This window comes from Meriones unguiculatus, chromosome 14 (assembly GCF_030254825.1).
Source record: "Meriones unguiculatus strain TT.TT164.6M chromosome 14, Bangor_MerUng_6.1, whole genome shotgun sequence".
NCBI lineage: Eukaryota > Metazoa > Chordata > Mammalia > Rodentia > Muridae > Meriones > Meriones unguiculatus.
Window position 1 is genome coordinate 1,567,081 of NC_083361.1, and position 16,009 is coordinate 1,583,089.

The 16,009-nt window shown below is 60.9% G+C and overlaps 1 protein-coding gene across 15 annotated transcripts in view; it reads left to right on the forward strand.

Moving 5' to 3' along the window:
* Positions 1 to 14,456, forward strand: part of Pou2f2 (POU class 2 homeobox 2) — a 35,028-nt gene extending 20,572 nt beyond the window's left edge. For 4 of the 15 annotated variants that reach the window (XM_060366415.1, XM_060366419.1, XM_060366417.1 and 1 more), the window contains 10 exons: positions 6,082 to 6,187; positions 6,371 to 6,462; positions 8,721 to 8,882; positions 8,975 to 9,116; positions 9,208 to 9,356; positions 9,438 to 9,614; positions 10,788 to 10,854; positions 12,013 to 12,214; positions 12,304 to 12,377; positions 12,646 to 14,456. In XM_060366415.1, the coding sequence (XP_060222398.1) occupies positions 6,082 to 6,187; positions 6,371 to 6,462; positions 8,721 to 8,882; positions 8,975 to 9,116; positions 9,208 to 9,356; positions 9,438 to 9,614; positions 10,788 to 10,854; positions 12,013 to 12,214; positions 12,304 to 12,377; positions 12,646 to 12,971 (1,497 nt within the window). In that variant the 3' untranslated portion in view covers positions 12,972 to 14,456. The remainder of the gene's footprint in view (positions 1 to 6,081; positions 6,188 to 6,370; positions 6,463 to 8,720; positions 8,883 to 8,974; positions 9,117 to 9,207; positions 9,357 to 9,437; positions 9,615 to 10,787; positions 10,855 to 12,012; positions 12,215 to 12,303; positions 12,378 to 12,645) is intronic. The other 11 variants (XM_060366416.1, XM_060366420.1, XM_060366418.1 and 8 more) reach the window with 4 other exon arrangements.
* The last annotated feature ends 1,553 nt before the right edge of the window (positions 14,457 to 16,009 follow it).

Genomic DNA, 16,009 nt, shown 5'->3' on the forward strand with positions numbered 1-16,009 from the left:
GTGAGGGCTGGGCAACAGCCAGCGGCTGGCAGGTTTGGCTGGGCAGAAGGTCGAGGCTGGATGTCGGAAGGACAGCAGGAGTGTGTGGCTCAGATCACTGACACGGTCCAGCCCCAGGGACGCCTCCTGGGTGTCATTCTGGGGCCAGCGAGATGACAGCTGCGTCTCCTCCTCGGGGGACCAGACAGGCCCACTGGCGGGTGTGGCCGTGTACCCGGGCCCTCGAGAACCGCCTGTGGGTCCTGAGCGTGGGCAGCGCGGCCCGGACAGCAGAGCCCTGCCGTGTTAAGAAGGGACACGGTGCCGGGCGTGGGGGTGGGCCCAGCGCGGACAGCTGTGGAGGCCAGACTGCACAGCCCTGCCTGAGTGTGCAGTGCGTGGACTTCAGTGAGAGGTGACGCTGGCCGGACGACTCGGAACGCAGTTTTTCGCCGCGTTGAACGTGGCCCCGTTGTTTGCTCTGTGGCCAGCATCTCCTGGGCTGCAGGGAGCCGTCCTCGGCCATGCTGCTCCTCTGTTGTTGCTGTTATTGTCATTCCCACTATTTGGTTTTTCGAGATAGGGTTTCTCTGTGTGGCCCTGGCTGTCCCAGACTCGCTCCATAGACTGGCCTTGAGCTCACAGAGATCCTCCTGCCTCTGCCTCTAAGTGCTGGGGTCACAGGTGTGCGTCACCTTGCCCGGCTCCTTTTTCCCTCCCCGACTCTTCAGTTCTTCGGTTTTTAGATTTACTTTTCTCTTCTGTGCACCTGTGTGTGTTTGTGTGCATGTGCGCCGTGTGGGGGGTGTCCCGAGATGTCCCGAGGCCGGTATGGAACTTAGGTCCTCGGAAAGGGCGGCACGTCTCCCCAGCGCTGAGCCATCTCTCCGGCCTTCCCAGGCCAACCTTGAACCTCACAGCCCAGCCTGGCCTTGAACCCCATGTTCGCCTCCTAATGCTCCCCAGATTCTTCCTCGGAGAGCAGCTGGGGTGTTCCCTTCCATCCACGGGTTGCCCACTGGTGCGTGCCACTTGTCCTTGAGGACCGCGTACCCTGGCAGGGAGACCACGGGCTGAACACACAGACCAGGCCACACTATGGTTCGGAGGGAGGGTGGTGTGCAAAACAAAACAAGGCCTCGTGGGAAAGGGAGGAGCCCGGGCTCGCTCGCGGTTAGGAGAGATTTCACTGAGAAGATGGCCCCTGAGAGCGAGAGCTGAGTGAGTCAGTGTTGGGGGATGGGGGGCAGGGAGAGGGAACGGCCGGCCAGGCGGCTTGTGTAAGGCCAGGGGGAAGCTTCATGGCTGGTGGCGGTGACGTGGGCAGGGACTGCTGCTCAGAGGTGAGGGGAAGCCAGGCCTGGGGGCTCACAGCCCAGCACGGGGAGGTGGAGGCTGCGGGTCAGGCCAGCCTTAGCCTCGTGACACACTGCTGCAGCCTGGGGCCGTAGCGGTCTGTGAGGTTCATAAAGCCGAGACTCGGGGGACCCAGCGCCCCAGGAAAACCCCGGGCTCAGCAGTTCCAGCCAGAGGTCCTGGCTCGGGGGAGGCAGCGAGACACTGGGGCTTGCTGGCCCCAGCCCAGCTGAACTGTGGGCTTTCCGCTTTAGCGAGAGACCCTGCCTCAAAACTACAGGGGAGAGTCAGTGATCACACCCGCCACTCACCTCCGCCTGTCCCTGCACGCATGTGTACTCGTGTGTACAGGCGTGCACACACCACACTACACACCACACTACACACCACACATACACCACACACACACCACACACAGGTACAAAATGAAGTGAGTGAGGAGGCAGGCCTGAGGGAGAGCATGAAGACAAGGGACTGAAATCATTCTAAAGCCAGGTGTGGCATCACAGGCCTGTAGCTCTCGTCCTCAGGAGGCGGAGGCAGGAGGACTGCCCAGTGCTCCAGACCACCTGGGCTACAGCGTGAGCCTCTAACCCAAGAAAAGCGAAGCACAGTTGTTTCGGGGCTGTGGCCAGTTGGTGGGCGTGCTTACGGGAGGTCCTGGCTTCTGTGGTCACCAGCACAGTGTATGTGGCACACACCTGTGACCCCAGAGCTCACGAGGAAGAGGAGGAGGCAGGGACAGACAGGCTCAGAGAGTCCAGGGACGCCCACGGCTACACAGTTCGGGGGGCAGCCTGGGCTCCGGTCCCAGCGTTTGTCACAGGCTCGGCAGGCACCAGGTTTGTGAGGGGTGTTAAACAGGGTGTGATGTGACTTGGTTGGCTCTTTCTGCCTCCTGGAGCCGGCTGAGGGGAAGAGGGCCTGCAGACCCTGGAAGTAGGGACCCAGGAGCCATGGGAAGTGGGGACACATGCTGCCTCTCACAGGAAGGACACGGACCCCATGGGTCAAGCGTGACTCCCGAATGACCTTTGAACCAGGAGAAGCCAGCGTTTTACTGGGCTTGAGCCCTCCCCCAGGGTCTCACTGTGTGGCCTCAGCTGCCTGAGATCCGCCCGTCTCTGCCTCAGTTGTGTCACCGCCTGGCCTAGCAGGGAGTCCCTGAATCACTCAGTGGCCCCACAGCCCCGGCAGGTGGCTGTCCTGCTCTACAGAGCCTGTCGGTGGCTGGGAGGGGGGTGTGCATGGCGGGGGGGGGGGTGTCTGCATGGCAGGGGGGTCCCGTCTCACCCTGACAGCTCCTGGTGGGGCGGGGGCCGTGGGGAGACAGTGGCGGCCGGCGCCTGTAAGTGTCCAGATTTCCAAAGCGCTGTCTGGATAATGGCATCACTCAGGCCCCAGCAAAGCCCAGGGAAGAATGACACAGTTCGTCCTCACCTCACAGATAAGAAAGTGACGACCAACCGGGGGAAGAATGACTCAGTAACACGGTGACTGCAGAGGCTGTGTAACAAACCCGTCACCACAAGTGTTTATTGTTTCTGCGCCGTGGGACACTTAGGGTCTTGGGGGTGGGGGCTCAGGCGCAGCTTCCGTGGTAGAGCACCTGTCTGGCATGCCTGAGGTCCCGGGTTCAGTCCCCGGCACTGACAAAGATTACTGTTGTTCTCAGACAGAGCCCTGTGTGATCCATCCTGGCTGGCCGGCTCTGTGCAGCCAGGCTGACCTTGAACCCCTCACCTTCCCGCCTCCACAGGGCAGGGGCTGGGACTGCGGGCGGTCCCATACGCCCCAGCCCACTGTTTCAGCTGTTCGGAAAAGTGCGGTGTGTCATTCACACAGCCACTTCCTCACCTTAGCAAGAGAACTTTTCCTTCCCATCTGACCGAAACTGTGCCCACTGGCATGTCGCCCTGCCCCTCCCCCGCCCCCGCCCTCCCCCCCCCCCCCCAGTTAGAGCACCGCGCAGCTCCCGCCACCTGCCGCCTCCTCGCCTCCTCCCCTCTCCCGTCTGGACCTCACTCATGACGGGGTCCAGGGCTGGCCACCACTTGCTCTGCTGAGGCTAGCCCACACGGCACCCTGCAGCCGGGGGGTGGGGGAGGGCCCCTCGCTGTGCACTGGGGTGAGGCGGCACCTGGGCCGTCGCAGCTGGCCAGCTCCGGGCGCCGCCCTCCCGCTCCCTCGCTTGGCTCCATGCCCCACCCCCACCTGGGGGGGCAGGCCTGAGGGGAAAGGGTGCTCGCCGCCCCCCATGCGTCTGTCCTCCCGCCCCGTCCTCAGCGGAGCGGAGCCGGCGCCCTGAGCCGCGGAATGCCCACCTCATCCCGGTGGTGAGGCAGAGGCCGGAGGACCGGAGTCTGAGGCCAGCCGGGCCGTCTGTGCTCCAGGTGCTCCAGGCTGCACGGTCAAGGGCCGGGCGCGCTCACCGGCTCGGCGCCGTCCAGGCTTCCCCCGCCAGCTTCTCCGCCGCAGCCTGGGCCGCTGCCCTTGCGCGCCCCCAAGCGGCTGGCGGGAGCCCGGCGGCTCCGATCGCGGCCAGGGGCCTCCTGCCGAGCCTGGGTGAGCCGCTGGCACCTAAGAGTGGGGGAGTGGGGGAGCGAGTGAGCAGCCCTCCAGGGTGGGGGGGTGCACGGCTCTGGGCCTCCGTCCCCCCCAGGGTGAGGGGGTGCACGGCCTGGGCCTCCGTCCCCCCCAGGGTGAGGGGGTGCACGGCTCTGGGCCTCCGTCCCCCCCCAGGGTGAGGGGGTGCACGGCTCTGAGCCTCCGTCCCCCCCAGGGTGAGGGGGTGCACGGCTCTGGGCCTCCGTCCCCCCCAGGGTGAGGGGGTGCACGGCTCTGGGCCTCCGTCCCCCCCCCAGGGTGAGGGGGTGCACGGCTCTGAGCCTCCGTCCCGGGAAGCTCCGGCAGGGCAGAGTGAGGCGGGAGGAGTGTGCACAGGCCAAGGGAGCCGGACAGGCGTCGTGAAGTGCAAAGGGCGGTTCTGGCAGTAGTAACCGCGGCCTCCCTGATGCCCAGGAGGGGCTGTTGTGGCTGGACGGGGGTCACAGGGCGGGAGAGCCCCGGGAGAGGAGCGGCCTGCTGAGCCAGGCCGGGGACTCAAGACAGGACGGCCACGGTCCCGAGAGCGTCCGTGTGGTCACGGCCTGCTCCCGGGCTCACGAGAAACGCCCCATGGAGGTCTGGGGTGGCTGGTCCGTGTTTTCCCGGCCTCCCTCCTTGGCTTGCAGTCTTCTTTCCCGAGTGTTTACCTCCTCTCTGCGCTGTTTGTCTCTATTATCAACTTTTGCATAATTTTGATACGTGCATTCACCCTGTACGTGTGCGTGTGTGTGCGCATATGCTCCAGCAAATTGTGGGTGTCAGGGGTGGCTCTCAGGGCTAAAGTCCGGCTGTGAGGAGAGGTGGCAAGCGCCTTCCCACTGAGCCCTGTGCCAGCACACGCTCCTGCGTGTTCCAGGACTTGGCAGAGAAGTCACTGGACCTCAGGCAAGTTCTCTGCTGCGGCCATGGGCCCAGCACTCCCTGCTGGGTTCTAGGCTTGTCTCCACCACCGGGCTCACCCTCAGCCCTGTTCCTCCCTCCCTCCACCCCTCAGCCCTGTTCCTCCCTCCCTCTACCCCCTCTCTTTGAGACAGGGTGTCTCTGTGTAGCCCTGGCTGTCCTGGATTCGCTCTGTAGACCAGGCTGTCCTTGAACTCACAGAGCTCCGCCTGCCTCTGCCTCCTGAGTGCTGGGATCACAGGCGTGTGCCACCGTGCTCTGCTTTTTTTTTTTTTTTTTTTTTACATTTTTTCTTTTCCTTTTTTAAGATTTGATTTTGTCAGCTGGGTAGTGGTGGCGCACACCTTCTGTCCCAGCTTGGGAGGCAGAGGCAGGCGGCTTTTTATGAGTTCAGGTCCGGCCTGGTCTACAGATTTGAGTTCTAGGCCAGCCAGGGCTACAAAAGAGAACCCTGTCTCAAAAGAATCCTTTAACTTCTGTTACCCATAAGTTCTTTGTACATGCGTGTCTGTGTGTGCCACACGTGCGTGGATGCCCATGGAAGCCAGGAGAAGGGGCTGGCTTCTCCCGACCTAGAGTTACAGGGGCTTGTTGTGAGTGGCCAGATGTCAGCGCAGGGATTTGAACCCAGGTCCTGGGGGAGAGCAGCAGCTTCTCTTACCCACTGGGCCATGTCTCCCGCCTCCCTGCCCCCTCTCGGCGTCAGGCTTTGACTGCGGGCACACAGCGAGCTCCTGGCCTGAGTCCTCCTTCACCATCACCATCAGAGCGCACTCTCTCGGCCTTGTCCTCGCTTGATCGTCTGCAGAGACCCTCTCTGTAAATCAGTTCACATCCTGAGCTCTCTTCCTGACGTAAATTAGTGCCAGAGCTCTCTCCGTGCGCCCGTGCCAATGCACACACCTGCTATTTGCCGGAGCGTGTTAGAGATAATTCCAGACATCATATCTATGCCTCGGGAGCATTTTAAAGAGAGAAAGGACTCGGTGTGGTTTACATTTTTAAACAAGTCTGTTTGTTCTGTTGGAATGTAAGGCAAGGCAAACATTTCACCAGGAAGGGAGAAGCGAAGAGCAGCCTCCCAGGCAGCTTGGAGGGTGGGCCTGGCTGCACCAGCTGCCGCGCTGTTCCGAGCCCCCTCCCTGCGCCGGGCGCCGGGCGCCGGGGTCCGGGCTGCAGCCGAGTGCTGAGGCGGAGGCCCAGCGGGACTCAGTCTGTGTGTCTGTCCACCCTCCCCAGGACATTCAGCAGCTCCTCCAGCTGCAGCAGCTGGTGCTGGTCCCCGGCCACCACCTCCAGCCGCCCGCTCAGTTCCTGCTGCCGCAGGCCCAGCAGGGCCAGCCAGGTGAGCCTCGAGCATGACCCCCCTCCCCACTCACCTGTGTGTTCTCGCCCCTCAGGCCTGCCCCCCCGCTCACCTGTGTTCTCGCCCCCCAGGCCTGCCCCCCTCCTCATCCTGTGTGTTCTCACCCCCCTCACCTATGTGTTCTCGCCCCCCCCCCTCACCTGTGTGTTCTCACCCCCCCAGGCCTGCTCCCGACGCCAAATCTATTCCAGCTACCTCAGCAAACCCAGGGAGCGATCCTGACCCCCCAGCCTCGGACGGGACTCCCCACACAGGTGAGGCTGTCCACCGCTTGATGGCGCCCTGGCCTAGCTAGGGCTGAGGGGATGGGGTGGGGGGCCGTGGGAGCCCTACTCTGCCACCAGCTGGCAGCAGGAGCTCAGGTAAGCTAGGCTCCCGTCTGCCTCAGCTCCCTCCTTCCTGGATAGCAAGTCAGACCAGACTGAGGGTCCCAAAGGCTTTCTGAACATGGACGCCTTTGAAAATCTGATTTGAAGAGCTGATGAGCCCAGAGGCCAGGGCGATGGCTCAGTGGGTAAAGGGCCCGCCGTATAACACAAAGCCCTGGGCTCTAGGAGTCCTCAGAAACCAGGTTAAAAGCTGAGTGTGGCAAGCTAAGCTCATCCCTGGGCACGGAGGGTACCGAGTGGTGGGGCCTCGGCCAGCCAGCTAGCCAAGTCCACAGCTTCAGGGTCACTGAGAAGCCCAAGAAGCAAGCAACTGGGCGTGGTGGCACATGCCTTTAATCCCAGCAGCGTGTCTCTGCGTGTTCAAGGCCAGCCTGGTCTACACAGGCTGGTCCAGGGCAGCCAGGGCTACACAGAGAAACCCTGTCTCAAAAAAACCAAACCAAAAAAAAGTAGCAATCAACTGAGGAAAGGTTCCCAGCTGACGTTGACTTCAGCCATCCACATGGACCAGCACATTTGTGCACACACAGGTACAGGCACAGGTGAACGCTGTCAGAAACACCGAAAGGTCCCCCGGACCCACGCAGGTCTGGCTTAGGCCCTGAACTCACTTGGCTGCAGGGCCGGCTTCCTTCCAGGAGGGGTCCTGCCGAGACCAAACTTGGCATGTCCGATACACGGTGATGCCTGAACCCACAGGGGCCTCACGCCCTCATGACCTCCCGAACACACCCACCCAGAGCCTTAGACCGTCAAAGGTCCGTGACAGACTCCCAGAGCTTCCAGTCTTTTACCCCAGGAGAGGGGCTGCTTCCTGTTTACTGCCTAGCTGTCTTCCCTAGTCATTTCTGTATGTTCTCTCCGTTAGAAAGCCACTGCTTTTAAGACTTCGTTTTATTTTATTTATGTTTTAGTCAGCACAAGATGATGAGTATCTAGGCAGGGGCTCTACCACTGAGCCACACCCCAGCCCCTCACTGGGGAACTCTAGGCAGGGGCTCCACCACTGAGCCACACCCCAGCCCCTCACTGGGGAACTCTAGGCAGGGGCTCTATCACTGAGCCACACCCCACCCTCACTGGGGGACTCTAGGCAGGGGCTCCACCACTGAGCCACACCCCAGCCCCTCACTGGGGGATTCTAGGCAGGGGCTCCACCACTGAGCCACACCCCACCCTCACTGGGGGATCCTAGGCAGGGGCTCCCCCACTGAGCCACACCCCAGCCCCTCACTGGGGGAGTCTAGGCAGGGGCTCTATCACTGAGCCACACCCCAGCTCCTCACTGGGGGATTCTAGGCAGGGGCTCCCCCACTGAGCCACACCCCAGCCCCTCACTGGAGGATTCTAGGCAGATGCTCTACCACTGAGCCACACCCCAGCCCCTCACTGGGGGATTCTAGGCAGGGGCTCTACCACTGAGCCACTCCCCAGCCCCTCACTGGGGGATTCTTCACAGGGGCCGCCCCACTGAACCAGCCCTCTCTTCACACCTTAATTTGAGACAGTTTTTCTAAGGTGGCCAGGCTGGCACTCACTCTGGCCCACGCTGGCATTGAAAGCAGAACCCTGCCTTGTTCTCCAGAGCAACTGTATGTTTGCTATGGGGTCTTTAGGGGTTTTAGAGCAGTTATAATTGTGCGGAACACCTGAGCTCAAGACAGATCCCACATGCCTCCCGCCCTCCACACGCCCTACCTCCCGTTTTCAGCATCCTTAACCCACTTAGCAGCCACCTGCAGCCCGGGCACCTGCACGCTGTCGCCACACCTGTGGACGGACGCGGGCTTCACTCTACAAATGGGCTTGTTAGTAATCTTAACTTCCGAAAGATCCAGGGCACAGGCAGAGGCGCAGCGAGGGTTTCTCTTCTATGGAAGGAAACGTTGGCTTGGGACTCAGGCTGGGCCCACCGGGCAGCCCCTCCCCTCGCCCAGCCCCGTCCGCTCTAGGCTTTGAGCCCACTGAGCCATCAACAAGACGCTGGCTGCGCCCTATGGGAGTCGGGTCTCTAAGGAGAGGTGCCGGGCTCTGAGAGCAGCAGGGCCGGCAGCAGAGTGGAGCAGTTAGCAGGACCCGCGTCTGGCCCCGTCCTGCATCCCACGCACTGCCCACCCCACCAGGCTGTGACTCGCCCCACGCTGTCCGACCCGCACCTCTCACACCCGCAGCCCCCAAAATGCTTGGAGCCGCCATCCCACCCGGAGGAGCCCAGCGACCTGGAGGAGCTGGAGCAGTTCGCTCGCACCTTCAAGCAACGCCGCATCAAGCTGGGCTTCACGCAGGTCTGCGGCCGCGGTGGGGGCGGCGGGTGGGCGTGGCTTGGCTCCGGAGGCCCCGCCCTAACCTCCAGCCCCACCCCTCCTCCCCGGACCAGGGCGACGTGGGCCTGGCCATGGGCAAGCTCTATGGCAATGACTTCAGCCAGACCACCATCTCCCGCTTCGAGGCCCTCAACCTGAGCTTCAAGAACATGTGCAAACTGAAGCCCCTGCTGGAGAAGTGGCTCAACGACGCCGGTGAGCGGGCGGGGCCTCCGCGGGGCGCGGGCCGGGCCGGGCCGGGCGGGAGGCGGTCGCTCACCGCCTCGCCCACCTCCCGCCTCCGCAGAGACTATGTCCGTGGACTCAAGCCTACCCAGCCCAAACCAGCTGAGCAGCCCCAGCCTGGGGTTCGACGGGCTGCCGGGCCGGAGGCGCAAGAAGAGGACCAGCATCGAGACCAATGTCCGTTTCGCCTTAGAGAAGAGTTTCCTAGCGGTGAGCCGCGCCCCCTGGCGGCCGGAGCGGGCGTAGCCGGGGGCGCGCGCTCACCGCCCTCTGCGCCCCCTCCGCCCGCAGAACCAGAAGCCTACCTCAGAGGAGATCCTGCTGATCGCCGAGCAGCTGCACATGGAGAAGGAAGTGATTCGCGTGTGGTTCTGCAACCGGCGCCAGAAGGAGAAGCGCATCAACCCCTGCAGCGCGCCGCCCATGCTGCCCAGCCCCGGGAAGCCGGCCAGCTACAGCCCTCACCTGGTACCCCCCCCGGGGCGGGGGCCGGGGGCCGGGGGGCCGGGGCGGGGCACAAGCCTGGAGGCATCTCCGTGAAGCAGGCTAACCTAGAGACCAGGGGGCTTGTCCCCAGAGGTTCAGGGGAGAGTGTGGCACACATAGAGCAGTCGCAAGGGGACACGGTTTTCAGGAAGACAAGCCACCCCACCCGAGGTCAGAAGGCAACCTTCGGGGGTCACTTCTCTCCCTGCACCATGTAGGTTCCTGTGGGTCCCAGGAATCAAATTCAGGCCGCCAGCCTTGGCAGCAAACCCTCTCCAGGCCCCAAACTGTTGTGTTCTGTGGTGGGCACAAACTCCCACAGATACACTGATGTGGCTACACAGAGTTGTCACGGGGACGCTGCCGTGGAGGAGGGGTCCAGCATGGCCCAGGTCGGAGTACACACGCTGCTGGGGCAGGCAGGGCCATCATTAGTGTGTGAGGTCCCCACAGCCACACACGGGTCCTCTTCGATATTAGACACGTCCTTGATGTCCTCTCTTGTGTCCCTTTATTCGTGTTTGTGATACCCAGAGAGAAGGCCCTCAGCTCCAGGGCCGGGAGGAAGGACCAGGGCCAGCTGGCCACACGGAGGGCCACCGAGGACACAGCCCACCGGTTCCAGCATGGGAAGGGCTTGGGAGTTGGGGGGGGGCAGAGTCCTCCTGGCTGCTCTGTCCCTGTTCTCATGGTGGTGGCAGGACTGTTTTTTCTGTCTTGTGATTTTGTTAGGAAGGGTTCTGAGCTGATAGGAGATGTGGTCAAACCCTCTAAGGATGATGGCGCCCGCCCTATGGCTGTGTCTCTTTTGTGGGAGAGGCTCTGGACTCCTGATCCTCCTTTTTTTTTTTTTTTTTTTTGAAGAGAGGATTACACGGCAGGTAGCCCAGGCTGGCTCAAACTTCCTTTGTAACCCAGGCTTGCTCTTACAAAGACAGGTGTGTCCCTTCTAGGGAGCCAACGGAGCTGGCGTTCAGATGGTCCCTGCAGATGGGTCGCAGCTCTGCAGGGACCTTAGGTGGACGGGAGAGTGTCAGAGGAGAGGGGGTACTGGGGGGAGGACGGTGCGCCTGTACCGTGTCCCCACCCTGTGCCTGGGGCAGTGGACACACAGGGAGCACCTTTGGAGGCTGATGTTCTTCCTTCTCTTCCCAGGTCACACCCCAAGGGCCCCCAGGGACCTTACCACTGTCCCAAGCTTCTAGCAGTCTGAGCACAACAGGTGAGGGGCAGGCTGAGAGGGAGGGGGAGGGGGAGGGCTGGGCCACGGCCTGAGGCCCGGTGCTGGCGCTGATGCCTGCGGGCTGCTGGAAGGGGACCCTCATGGTCCCTGGCCTCCGTCGTGGATGTGCCTGTGAGCCCAGAGGTTGTTTCTGAGTGTACAATTTGTCCACAAGATCTGGGCTGCTCTAGAAGGGACCACCTCAGACCGCCCTGCGACGGAGCTTGCTCCGGGCTCCATCTGCAGCCTCGTTATTTCTTTCAACAGTTCATTTCTTTATTTTTTCTGCGCCTCGTGAGCGTGCAGTGCCCAGTAGGCGCCAGAAGAGGGACTGGACCCCGGGAACTGGAGTGGTTAACAGTTGTGAGCTGCCATGTGGGCGCTGAGACCCAAACCCAGGTCCTCTTCACTGCTGAACCACCTCTCCAGCCTGTTTAAAAAAAAAAAAAAAAAAAGTTGTTTTTGAAGACAGAGTTTCTCTGTGTGGCCCTGGCTGTCCTGGATTCACTTTGCAGACCAGGCTGGCCTGGAACTCATAGAGATCCGCCTACCTCTGCCTCCCAGAGTGCTGGGATTACAGGTGTGTGTAAAAAAAAAAAGAAATACTAACACAAAACAAACACCATACTGCTCCTCTCGGGTTGAGAAATAATAAGTTACTGAGAAGGAGCTGCCACCGCTGGTCCAGTTCTTTCTAAGCCATATGGACTGACGTAATCCTCACACTCAGCTCATGAGCGTGGTCCCATCTTCCATGAAGGTCAGAGAGGGTCACCATAGGGCACAGCTGAGACCAGGCTGGGAGCTGGTCTAGCCAGAGCATCGTGGCCGTCCGTGGCCTCGGGCTCCCCGCTCTTGAGTGTCGTGGCCATCCGTGGCCTCGGGTTGCCCACCCGTGAGCCCCCAGCAGCACAGACGGAGCCCGATGCAGCCCTGCCCCCAGGGAGAGCCACGGGACCGTGCCTCCTGGGCAGTCCGTTTCTCGTCCACGTCAAAGTGGTTTGCAGCAGCCGGTGTGAGCGATTACGGTGACTGCTGCCGTGACGTGGGGCTGTCGGGATCTGGGGAGGGGAAGACTGTGTGTTTCTCCGCTTTGGGCGGCGAGACTCTGGCTGGGCCAGAGGGAGCTCAGGACCCTCCTTTGTCTCTCTCTGGCAGTTACTACCTTATCCTCAGCTGTGGGGACGCTCCACCCCAGCCGGACAGCAGGAGGGGGTGGGGGCGGGGGCGGAGCTGCGCCCCCTCTCAACTCCATCCCCTCTGTCACCCCCCCGCCCCCGGCCACCACCAACAGCACAAACCCGAGCCCTCAAGGCGGCCACTCGGCTCTGGGCTTGTCGGGCCTGAGCCCCAGCACCGGGTAAGTGCAGCGGCCTTCAGGGTGGGGAGCTGCGCCTCGTTCTTCCGTGGGCTCCTGTCCTCGCTAATGCCTCTGCTTTGCTCTTGCAGAAGCACAATTGTGGGGTTGAGCTCGGGGCTGAGTCCAGCCCTCATGAGCAACAACCCTTTGGCCACCATCCAAGGTGCGTGCTGCCTCGTCACCCCATTCCCTCAGTCCTGCCCTCTCCTGGGCCTCGAGCCCTTTCACCGCCGCCCCAGCCATGCCATCCCGCCCTGCTCACTGCATTGCTCGCCTCTTCATCCCCTTCTGTCTTTGGGGAAGGTGTGAGGGGTGCTGAGTCATGGGGGTCAGTGGGGCAAACGGGGATGGGGCTCAGGCAGGCCACAGAGGAGGCGAAGGGCTCCCTGGCCTGGTGAGCCTCCAGCTCAGCCTCTCTCTCTCCCCGCCAGCCCTGGCCTCTGGTGGAACACTGCCCCTTACCAGCCTTGACGGCAGCGGGAGCCTGGTGCTGGGGGCGGCCGGTGCGGCCCCGGGGAGCCCTGGCCTGGTGACCTCGCCTCTCTTCCTGAACCACGCCGGGCTGCCCCTGCTCAGCGCCCCGCCAGGCGTGGGCCTGGTGTCGGCGGCGGCCGCGGCCGTGGCAGCCTCCATCTCCAGCAAGTCTCCTGGCCTGTCCTCATCCTCTTCATCCTCGGCGTCCTCCACTTGCAGTGAAGTGGCAGCACAGACCCCTGGAGGCCCGGGGGGGCCCGAGGCAGGGGCCAAGGCTGAGTGAGAGCCCACCAGGCCTCCCCTCCCACTCCGCTGACGACCCCACCCCACCTTGCTCTCCAGCTCAGGAGAGGGCGAGGAGGCTGGTGGGAGACACAGTGGATCTTCGGAGCAGGAGTGACAAAGGAGGAAGACCAAAAATCCAACCAAAAAGAAAAAAAGAAAGAAACCAACCAACACAAAAGGAAACCAAAAATATTCACAACAGAAACCAGCTTCCCTAAAGGAACCACAGATGAAAAACAAGTGAACAAAAACCAAACACCCCCAAGCCAACCCCACCCCCAAGTCAAACAAACCAAAAACCAGTCTCGAGCCAGATCTTGGAGTGCTCACTGCTAAGACACCAAATAAGAACCCTCAGCCAGGAACGGAGCAGCCTCCGGCAGGCCGGACCTCATGCCGCGGAGCCCGCCCTGGCTGTGGGGCCAACTCCCAACCCCACCCCCCTGGGGGTGGGCAGAGAACGGACCAGAGAATGTGCCAGCCTGCTGGCCTAGCCTCAGCCCTGGGCCAGCGGAGACAGGGCATTGCCTGGGGCAGGAGCCACCTGCCAAATGGTCTTTTCCAGAAGGTAAAGAGGGAAAGGACCGGAACAACCTTACACCAAATATTCAGTAGCTTCATCCAAAGGATGTACAGAATTTTTAGCGTTGCGCTCAACAGAATGTGTGTCCCTTCCATGTGTCCCCTCTCCCCTGCCCCCAGCTCTCCCTGACAGGGCAGGGGTCTCGCTTTAACCCACCCCACCCCTGGCCTGGGGAGAGTTCAGAGGAAGGCCTGGGAACGGGCTTTTTTTGTTCCCTGTTCCTCCCCTTTCCCTTGAAGGGTGGGCTAGGCCATTTTTGCCAAGTTCCAGCTCCCAAAAGGTCCTCCCCACCCCACCCCCCTTTTGATGTTCTGGAGTGTGTCTCCTCCCCAGGCTATGGGAAGGTGGTCACCTCAAGCAGAGGGGGGTGAAGGGAGGGCATCCAAGTTGTCTTTCCATCCTGTCCGTCAGTTTCCCTGAAAAGAAAATCATATTCCAGTGCCTATCCGTGGGATCTCACGCCCTCTAACATTAACCAGAAACCAAAAAGATTAACTTGCCTCTGTCCGCCCGCCCTGCGCCCCTCTGACGCTGGCAGATGCCTCTCCCTCCCCACCCTTCAGTGCACACACCCAGTGGTCGGCTCCTCCGGATGGCATCTCCCTCAGGGTCCACACGGTGGTGACTTGGCCGTGACCTGTGTTTGCCCATGCAAGCGGGCACCATGGCAGCCACCGCTCCCATGAGTCTTGGCTGGACCCTGTATTTGCCTAGCCCTGGACACATCTCACAGTGGACAGAGGAGACGCTGCGGGGAGCCACCTTTGCCGTCCTGCTATCATGGAGGCCAACAAAGTTTTGAACCAAAACAAAAAAACAAAAACAAAAAAACAAAAAAAAACCCACAAAAAAACAAAAACAGAAAACCAAACAAACAATAAATTAAACTAGAAAAAAGAATTTATAGATATATATAGAGAGATATATATACGGGAAAGAAGACGAGGACTCTTCTAGACGAGAAGCAGCCGCAGCTGGAGCCAGGCCCTGCAGAGCGGTCCAGGCCTTTGGTCGCCGAGGCGGACGGATTGGTGGAAACTTCTTTCTCTTCACAAATACCTCATGGACGTCGTCTTCGGAAAGCCGGAGGAGGGTGCGGCTGGGGCAGGGCCTGTCCCTCAGCCAGGGTGGATGGAAGCGGGTGGGTGGGGCTGAGAGAGGGTGTCAGGGACGCGGGTGAGAGCCCCAAGCTCCCTCCCCACCAATCAACTGAGAAAGCTTTAAAAGAAAAAAAAAAAAAAGGAAAGCAAAAAGAATGGACAAAGGAAAACCAACTGTTGGATGGTTTGATTCCCTCTTTGATTTTTATCTGTTCTGTCTCTCTCTCTGTTTCTCTCTTTCCCTCCCCCCCTTTTTTTTTTCTTCTATCACAACTCTTGATCTCCTTTCTGTATCTCTCCTCAAACCAAAGTGTTGCTGTGAAGGACGCGAGCCATTGAAATCAGAGTGACCCCTGCCCCTAGCTGGGCAGGAGCAGAGGAAGGGGAGAGCTGGGTCCTGGCCTGGGCCCCCTTCTGTCCTGGACACTCAGAGGAGAGGCAGCCAGAGCTCCCAGGTCTCAGCGTTCTCTTTTCTTCTGGTCTCCTTGTCTCACCTGGACCAAAACTGTCAGCCTGGGTCACAGGAGGCAGCAACTCTAGGCCAGTGCAGGGCCTTGGGCGCCTTGCCCAGCATGGTGGAGTGGCTGGCTCTCCCCCCCGGGCACCCAGGCCCCTAGTCCACCCTCGCTGAAATGCGAGTGTCTCCGCTGAACCAACCCCTGCCCTCACCCTACCTCTGAGTTTGTCCATTTTAATTTCCTGAAAAGCGGCTAACAAGAGGCCCTGGACCCAAACCAAGGGCGGAGAGGGCCTGAGGGCCCCTGACCGTGATAGGAAGACATTTGAACAGAGCAGAACGAAGGAATTACAACCAGAAAAACAAGAACCCTCTGAGAAGACAGGCAAGCATGGAAGGCATGGTGGAGATGACTCAGACATAAACTATGATTCTAGACCAAAAAAAGAAAAGAAAATCCAGGACTCACCACCCAATTCATCCTGCTTCCTCCTCATCAAGTCCTGCCCTAGTGAGGAGGGGGCAAAGAGAGGAAGCAGGGGCAGCGACGGGGCGGATGCCCTGGTGGTGGGGACCCTCCCCATCCAACCCCCACACTGGGAAATGAAAAACAAGGAAAAAAGGAAATTCCTAGGAGGGGAAAAATAACCAAATCCCAAGCTTTAACTACAGCTGTGAAACCAAATATTGGGAAGGGGGAAGGAGTGGGAGGGAGGGAGGGGCAGGGAGCCCCAGGTCTCCCCCTCCCTGGGCCCTTCTCCCCCGAGGACTCGAGATAAGGCACCAAATACCTCATAGAACTTTAATGTTAAAAAAAAATACCAAATATCGTTGGCTGGGGGCCAGCCAGGGTGAGGGCTGGGGGCCGGAGGGCCAGGGATGGGAAGGTGGGGACT